Raw genomic sequence first — 7,901 nt, 5'->3', positions numbered from 1 at the left:
AGCACAGGCCCCCTGCGCTGAGAGCCCCGAGGCCACACTGGCAGGGGGGACACTCGGCGGGCCAGGCGTGCAGGGATAGCTCACCAGGGAGGAGCCTGCAGGTGTGAGCCAATCAGAGCTGCAGACACGGCTCCCAGAGTTCGGTTCAGGGGGGCTGAGGAGGGGCCCCGGGGACGCCACAGTGTTGGTCCCGGAGACTCAGGCCAACTAGGGGGTCCCTGAGAACCTGCTCCGCTGCTGCTTCCGGGGCCCAAGCCTGGTGCGCAGGCACAGGCACATGCTCATGTGTCCACACCTGTCCACACACAGGCGCGTGCACACACACCTGACACACACTTGTACACAGGGTCACATGCGTGCACACACCTCTACACACACCCGGGCCCACACACGGATGCCAAAGACAGACACACCAGCTTAGAGGAAAGGATGCACATTTTCTCGTTTAACAAAATAAATTAAATATACAAAGCTTCAGCTCAAGATCTATATAAAATTACAGAGGTCTGGGGCTGCCGCCGGCAGTGGGCCATGGGTGTGCAGCCCCGAGGTGGCCGTCAGGCCAGGTGCGTCCCAGGCCCAAGGACAAGCCGGGTCTGCGGCGCCACCTCCCTTCCAGCGTTATTAATATTATTATCTTAATTTCTTAAATATAAATATCGAGGGCCCTTCTCTCTGGCAGCGGGAGGCCGGATGGGGCAGGGTCACCCCCAGCCGGGCTCCAGCCTCTCGGGACACGGCCAGGACTGCTGTGCCTGACTCCTGGCCCAGGGTCCCGGGGGCGGGGCGGGGGGGGGGGGACCTCCTGTACACCCAGACGTGTGGTGGCAAAAATAGCCACCCGCCTGCAGAGGCCCCGGGGAAGGGGCGAGAGGTCTCGGTTCACGAAACCGGGGTGCCTCTCAGATCTCCTGCCAGGGGCGGGGCGGGGGGCTTGACCGGGGTCCCTGTGAAATCCTCCTCACAGGGGCCAAGGGACTCCTTCATCGACCAGCACGCTGCTACATGCACACTGCAAAGGCACAAACAGGCCTTCCTGGAGCATCGTAGTCTGAGGATGTGTGTGCGTGTGTGTGTGCGTGTGTGTACATCCAGAGCTAGGCCACACACGCATGCGTGTCACACACACCGGGCACCCCGGGGTGCTGGCGGCATCTCCCGCCTGCGGCTCAGCCCCCTCCGCGGCCCTCCCCCCGAGCCTGCCTGCCCACCTTGACCTCCACTGGCACCCGCGGCTGCAGCGGGCTGGCGCCCCAAAGGCGTCACCATCTAGCACTGGTAGTGGATGTGCTGGTGCTGGTGGACCTTGCCCTCCACGTGAGAGTGCGTGTGTGAGTGCGTGTGTGTGTGCGTGTGGGTGTGCACATCTGTGTAGAGCTTGGGGTAAAGCCTGGGACCGGCCGACGGGCCGGGGCCCAGCAGGTGTTGGGGGCCGGCTGGAGGCCCCAGCTCCTCACACAGCCCCACGCCAGGGGTGGTGCCGAGGCCGGATGGCACAGGCAGGTCCTTGTCCCCGCCACGGTCGCGGGCGGTGGCCGGCGGGCGGTGTGCGGGCGCAGCAGCGGCGGGCGCGGGTGCACACGGCTTCTTTTTGGCCTGGCAGAGCCACAAGAGCACGGTGCCCACGATGAACACGGCACCGGCCGGGATGCCGATGACCACGGGCCACGGCAAGCTGGCGGTCGGGGCCGAGGGGGCCACGGGCGGCCCTGGCGGCTTGGGGTCTGCGAGAGAGAGCGGGGAAGGGGGCGGGAGACGCCGGTCACCACGGGGCCGCTGGCGCGGACGGGCGGGGGCGCGGCGGGGGCGGGGCGGGCGCACCTGGCAGCACGGTGAGGAAGGCGCTGCGGAAGCTGTAGCCCATGGTGTTGGCGCCCAGGCAGATGTACATGCCGGCGTCGTCCTGCCGGGCGCGGGCGATGAGCAGCTTGTTGAGGTAGGAGCCGTCGGGCCGCGACCACACGTCGCCCGTGGGCAGCACCACGAACTTCTGGCCGCCCACGTCGATGGTGGAGTTGTAGCGGCCCTCGGCGCCATACTCCACGCGCTTCAGCCACTGGATCACTGGCTTCACGTCGCTGCGCACTTTGCACTGGAAGGACGTGGTGCCCCCAAAGTCCACCGTCGTGTTCACAGGGTGCGTGCCCGTGAGGACCGGCTTGGAGCGCGTCCGCTCTGCGCGAGGACACGGCGCGTCGGGGCACGCCCTGGGCACCGCCGGCTCCCCGCCCCCCCCCCCCCCCGGCCGGGCACTCACGGATCACGTCCACCTTGTAGGTTGCGTTGATGGCGCCCGCCCGGTTCGACACGCGGCACGTGTACTTGCCGCTGTCCTCGGGACGGAGGTTCTTCAGGCTCAGCGTCCACTTCTTCCTCCTGTGCTCGCCGGCCTCCGAGCCCGTCAAGGCCTGGTCGTCCTTCGTCCACGTGATGTCAGGCCGCGGGTGCCCGCTGGCCACGCACTTGAGCCGCACGGAGCTGCCCACCGGCCGAGCGATCACCCGGCGCCGCATCTTGGAGGGCTGCGTGAAGCGGGGCCGGGCTGCGGGACGGGGAGGCAGAGAGGTCAGCAGGGCACCGGCAGGGCCTGCCCCCACCTGCCCCTAAGGGGGTGACGTCTGCCCCGTCTCACCCCACTGCTTGCTGGCTGGGTCCTCCTGGCCCCCAGAGGAGCCATCGTGCCCCAGACGCTCCCTTCCCGGGCCAGTGTCATCTGCGGAGAGGAGGGCACGTGAGAGGGGCCCCAGGCGTCCCCACCCAGACCCCAGCCTTGGGCCCAGCTGGGAAAGCTCTAGAAACACAAGTGGAAGCCCTTGGGAGCACACCCACATCTCAGAATCCCCGAGACAGCTGGGCAAGAGCTGCCCGCCCAGCCGACTCCCTGGGTGCAGGTGACCCCAACAAAGCCGGCCCCCCCACCCTGGCTCCGGGGGGGCTGCGATGCCCAGTGGGAGGAGGGGGCCGGGCCCCGCCGGCAGCTGCAGTAACCCTAGCCCACATCAAGGGGCCGAGGCCTCGGCGAGCTGACGCGGCTCACATACCGCCTAGTCATCCTCCCCTCTCAGAGGACAGTGGGGGGGACACACGCAGCGTTCCCATTCCACAACCCAGAGCAGGGGCGCCGCGGGGTGGGGCAGGCTGAGGAATGCCCCCCCCCGCCCGGGACAGCCGCCTCCACCCAGCCCGGGACCCAGTGGGGGAGGGCACAGGTCAGCCGCCCCCTTTGTGAGACGGGCCACCACGGCTGCGAGGGAGCCCCACCCCAGGGACCCACCCCAGGAGCCCGTGGGGGAGGGCCAGCCGTGCGCCTGGGACGGTGAGCAGAGGGTGTGTCGCTGGGGACCCCGCCAGTCCCCAAGCCCGGGCCCCAGAGGCAACAGAACAGAGGCCCTTGGCGGTCCCTCTGAACTCTGAAATCTGAGCCTCAAAGTTAGAGCCGACACCCAGGCCGCCAGCCCGCCCAGCCCGCCCTTCAGTGGGACCCCCACCCTGGGGCCCCCCCATGCCCACTCCGGCCGCCCCCCAGCCGTCTCCTCGTCAGCAGGGCTTGTGGGAGGAGGGGCCTGGGAGGAAGGGGACCCCGAGGGACAGGCCCGAGAAGGGGGGGGCCCGGGCGGGGGTGGCGACAGAGGTCAAGCCCCTGTCCTGGGCCCAGAGCAGGCAGAGGGGGACGGGTCTCCTCCCGGTAGGCAGGGGGCCGCGCTCAGGCAGGGGTGGGGCTGGCCGGGGGCTGGGGGGCCCCCACGGCGCAGCCCCGCCCCGCCCCCACTGACCCATCACGATGAGGGTGTAGTTGACGCTGAGGCTGCCGAAGCCGTTGGTGGCCTTGCACACGTAGGCGCCCGCGTCCTCCCGCTCCACCTCCTTCACCTTCAGGCCCTGGGGCAGCACGCGGAAGCGGCTCCAGCCGCCGTGGATGGTGCGGCCGTCCTTGGTCCACATGGTCAGCGGCGGCGGGTCCCCCTCCACAGGGCACTGCAGCCGCACGGTGCGGCCCAGACGGGCCACCTGCCTCGGGACCACCTTGTCCGCCATCCTCGGGGGGCCTGTGAGGTCAGAGGGCTCGGTCAGAGCGGAGGCAGGCGGTCAGGAGTGCCGGCAGGCGGGGCTGCCGGGGGCCAGGGGAACAGGGCCGTCCCTGCCGGGCCCCCACGCGGGACCCCACCCAGGTACACCCGCCCGGCACAGGCGTGGGGGCCTGAAGCCCAGGGCCCTGCTCCCAGGCCACGGCCGCTGGCATTCAGCCTGGAGCCACGGCACGCCGGGCCCGCGCCCGCTGAGCTCCCACGGCGGCCCCCCGAGCGTCCGTCGGGCGCCATCGCACGGCAGGCCGAGTACAGGCCGGCGGGGCAGGGCCCCCAGGGCGCACGCGCACAGGCGAGCCGGGGGGGCCCTCACGGCCTCCCGCACACAGCGAGCGTCCGCGGCGCAGTGTGCGTACGAGTGAGCCCGTGGGGCACGGCAGGTGCGTCATGGCAGGTGTGTCTGGCTGGCGGCCCACATTTGTGCCTGTTTGTGCATGGGCCCCCCCTCCCCCCGCTCAGGTCTGTCTGTAAGGCTTCCTGTACCAGTCACGCCACACCAGGTGGCTCACCCCCGGGCAGGGCATGTGGGGGCGCATGACCCCAAGGCCCTGGGGTCACAGGGCGAGCGGCAAGTGTGCCAGCCCCAAGTGCACGGTTCTTGGCTGCCTGGTGGCCACTGCCCACTGGCCCCCAACGGGAGGAGCCCAAGATGTGGGCTGAGGCCACGGGGCCCTGAGCCACGAGAAGAAAGCCACTCCCACCCGTTAGGCCAGGGCCAGCCTCGGCGCCTCTGCCCGAGTGCAGGGCCAGCGGCGGTGACTGGGCCGCTGGGAGGGCACTGCAGGTGGCTGAAGAAACAGGGCCGTCTCCCGGCCAGCCCTCAGGGCCCCTGTCCCACGCCCGCGCCTCCAGGCCTGGGCCAGTCCGCGGCCCCTGCACCGGGGTGAGCACGGCGGGTGCTGGGCCCGTACAGTCCCCCACCCGCTGTTCGCCCCAGACCAGGAGAGGCGGCTGCAGACACCCGGCTGCCCCTCCCAGGAACCTGCCTGGGCCCAGCTCCCAGGACCTCACCCGCCAGCCGTCGGCGAGGGGCACTCAGCCCACGGAGCGGCCGCGCAGGCCGGGAGGGCCGGCGCCCCACGTCCCGGCCCTCCCGGAGGGGTGCCAGGCGGCCGCGGCCGCTCGGAGAGGCTACCGCTACGGAGCCGGAGGGCGGCATGTGGTTTTAATAACCAGCTGGTGTTTCTTCAACATGCAATTACCAGCTGGCTACCTCGCCGGCCTTTGCATCCAGGACCCACAGTGCTTCCGTGGCTCTTCGGAGGCTCAAGCGGCAGCTTCCTGTCCGTCACCTCCCACCCCCGGGGGACCCTTGCAGAGCACAGCCCCTCACCACCGGCCTGCAGGCGCTGAGGGGAGGTGGGGGCTGGTCCCCATGCGGGTAGACCAGGGTCCAGGCAGGGAGGGGCCCTGAGCTCCGACTGCAGCTTTGCCGGGGCGATGGGGCAGTAGAGGGCACAGCAACACTGGGCCCTTCCGTGGCCACAAACAAGAAGGCCCTACCCAGCCCCCACCCACAGCCTCACCCACGCCACCCGCCGCCCCAGCCCCCCCAGCCCCCCCCCCCGGGCTTTCAGCAACGCTTCTTCCCTGCACCCGTATTCTGCCTCTACCGGGGAGCCTCCGCCCTGCCGCGGGCTCCTCACAGGGCCCCGTGGGCCCCAGGCCGTCTCTGCACTCCCGGCCAGCCCCCCGCACCAGCACCCCGGTACCCCTGGAAGGGGCAGGAGGGGCAGAGAGGGCCGCCGAAGCCTCGCTCCCCTCATCGCTCAACTGCCTGTGGGGCCCCCCCAGCCCGCCCAGTGCCCCGGGCCTCCTGGGCTGACACCTGGGCACACAGACACCCGTGTACACACACACACACACACACACACACACACACACACACACACGAAACTGCCTGGGAAGCGGAGGGAGACAGCGCCTCGTGGCCTGAGGAACGGTGTCCCTCTCCGCCTCTGACTGTCCCGATCCCATCCTGGGGGCACAACACGGGGCCGGTCCGTCGCCTCCGGCCCTGGGAGGAACCGGCCTCGGTGACAGAGGAAGGACCCATCTGACAGCGCTTGCGGGCAAGGGGGGGCTGCGGGAGGGGCCGCCTCCAGCCCAGGCCCCTCCCTGCACCAACAGGACAGTCCGAGGAGTTGGGGGACCGAGCATCTACTGCGGCTCAGAGGCCACGGGCCCCTTGGTCACTGTGGACAGGGGAGGAGGACGACACACTGGCTGCCAGACGGACCAGAAGTGTGGCCCCAAGGGCAGGCCCACAGGCAGGCGGGGGACGGGTGGACAGGGGACGGGCGGACAGGGGACGGGCGGGCAGGGGACGGGCAGGCGGGGGACGGGCGGACAGGGGACGGGCAGGCGGGGGACGGGCGGACAGGGGACGGGCAGGCGGGGGACGGGCAGGCAGGGGACGGGCGGACAGGGGACGGGCAGGCAGGGGACGGGCGGACAGGGGACGGGCAGGCGGGGGACGGGCAGGCAGGGAACGGGCGGACAGGGGACGGGCAGGCAGGGGACGGGCAGGCAGGGAACGGGCGGACAGGGGACGGGCAGCAGCAGCCAGAGGCCCCAGCTGGAGCCAGCCTTATCCTAAAGCAAACAGCCCCCTTCCCCTCCCCCCGGGCCAGCCCCGCCCCACCCCCACCTGGGCTCTACTAGACCCCAGGCCTGCCCTGCCCCCCCCCCCAGATTCCTGGGAATTTTGGCCGCCAACACCAGGGCCACGGTCTATATTTAGCCTGGGAAACACAAGCCCCCATTGTTCCACCTGGTCAGGGTGTCCCACCCACTCAGCCAGGGGGAAACTGAGGCAAGAGCTGAGACAGATGGGTGCCTGGAGGGCATGGGGGGGTCCCATCCCCACCCAGGAGGAAAGCCTGATGGCTCCAGGACAGCCTGGGGGCCCTGGCAACAAGGCCTCAGTCTCCACTGCGTTCCTTCCCATGCATCAGCCCCTCCCCACGAGCACCTCCTGCAGAAAGCCCTTGACCCTGCGCACAGCCTGAGCCACAGCCCCGGGGAGTCTGGGGCACCAGCAGGACGTGGATGGTCACACGGAGGGGGCAGACGGGGGCGTAAACAGAGGCTGGGGCTGAGTCTCGCCCCTCAAGGGGCTGAACATCAAGGTGGCAGAGAATGACCACATCCCCCCGCGACCCTCTGTCCTTCCTGCCCTCCTCCCCCACAGCTGTGAAAACACGGCCGGGAGTCGGGGTGCCAGGGAGGCCAGGGTGCGGCAGCCTGGAAGGCCCCACACATCCAGCCTCCCCAGCCAGGCTCCCGAGCTGCCGTCCAGCCAGGATTCAGGTATCACACGCACACCCGATCAGGCCACCTCCCAGCACTCTGTCCCCCAGACGCACAAGCTGTCCCCCAGACGCTGCCCCCCCAGACTCTGGCCCCCCAGATGCTGCCCCCCAGACGCTGTCCCCCCAGACACTGTTCCCCCCCAGACGCTGTCCCCCCGACGCTGCCCCCCCAAATGCTGCCCCCCCTCAGACGCTGGCCCCCAGACACTGTCCCCCCTCAGACGCTGGCCCCCAGACGCTGGCCCCCAGACGCTGTCCCCCCAGACACTGTGTCCCCCCAGACTCTGGCCCCCCAGACGCTGCCCCCCAGACGCTGCCTCCCCAGATGCTGTCCCCCAGACGCTGCCCCCCCAGACGCTGCCCCCCCAGACGCTGCCCCCCCCGACGCTGCCCCCCCAGACGCTGTCCCCCCCAGACGCTGGCCCCCAGACGCTGTCCCCCCAGACACTGTCCCCCCAGACTCTGGCCCCCCAGACGCTGCCCCCCCAGACGCTGCCCCCCC

The 7,901-nt window shown here is 70.4% G+C and overlaps 1 protein-coding gene across 1 annotated transcript in view; it reads right to left on the bottom strand.

Moving 5' to 3' along the window:
- Positions 1 to 417: 417 nt before the first annotated feature.
- Positions 418 to 7,901, bottom strand: part of FGFRL1 (fibroblast growth factor receptor like 1) — a 16,183-nt gene continuing 8,699 nt past the window's right edge. Inside the window, exons 5-9 of the mRNA XM_039220349.1 lie at positions 3,774 to 4,046; positions 2,633 to 2,713; positions 2,258 to 2,542; positions 1,822 to 2,175; positions 418 to 1,724 (exon numbers count right to left, since the gene is read on the bottom strand). Of these exons, the coding sequence (XP_039076280.1) occupies positions 1,270 to 1,724; positions 1,822 to 2,175; positions 2,258 to 2,542; positions 2,633 to 2,713; positions 3,774 to 4,046 (1,448 nt within the window). The 3' untranslated portion in view covers positions 418 to 1,269. The remainder of the gene's footprint in view (positions 1,725 to 1,821; positions 2,176 to 2,257; positions 2,543 to 2,632; positions 2,714 to 3,773; positions 4,047 to 7,901) is intronic.

This window comes from Hyaena hyaena, unplaced genomic scaffold, assembly GCF_003009895.1.
Source record: "Hyaena hyaena isolate Hyena2069 unplaced genomic scaffold, ASM300989v1 scaffold_886, whole genome shotgun sequence".
NCBI classification, from domain to species: domain Eukaryota; kingdom Metazoa; phylum Chordata; class Mammalia; order Carnivora; family Hyaenidae; genus Hyaena; species Hyaena hyaena.
The sequence above is the reverse complement of the archived record's forward strand: the minus strand, read 5'-3'. Positions and strand labels throughout refer to the sequence as shown.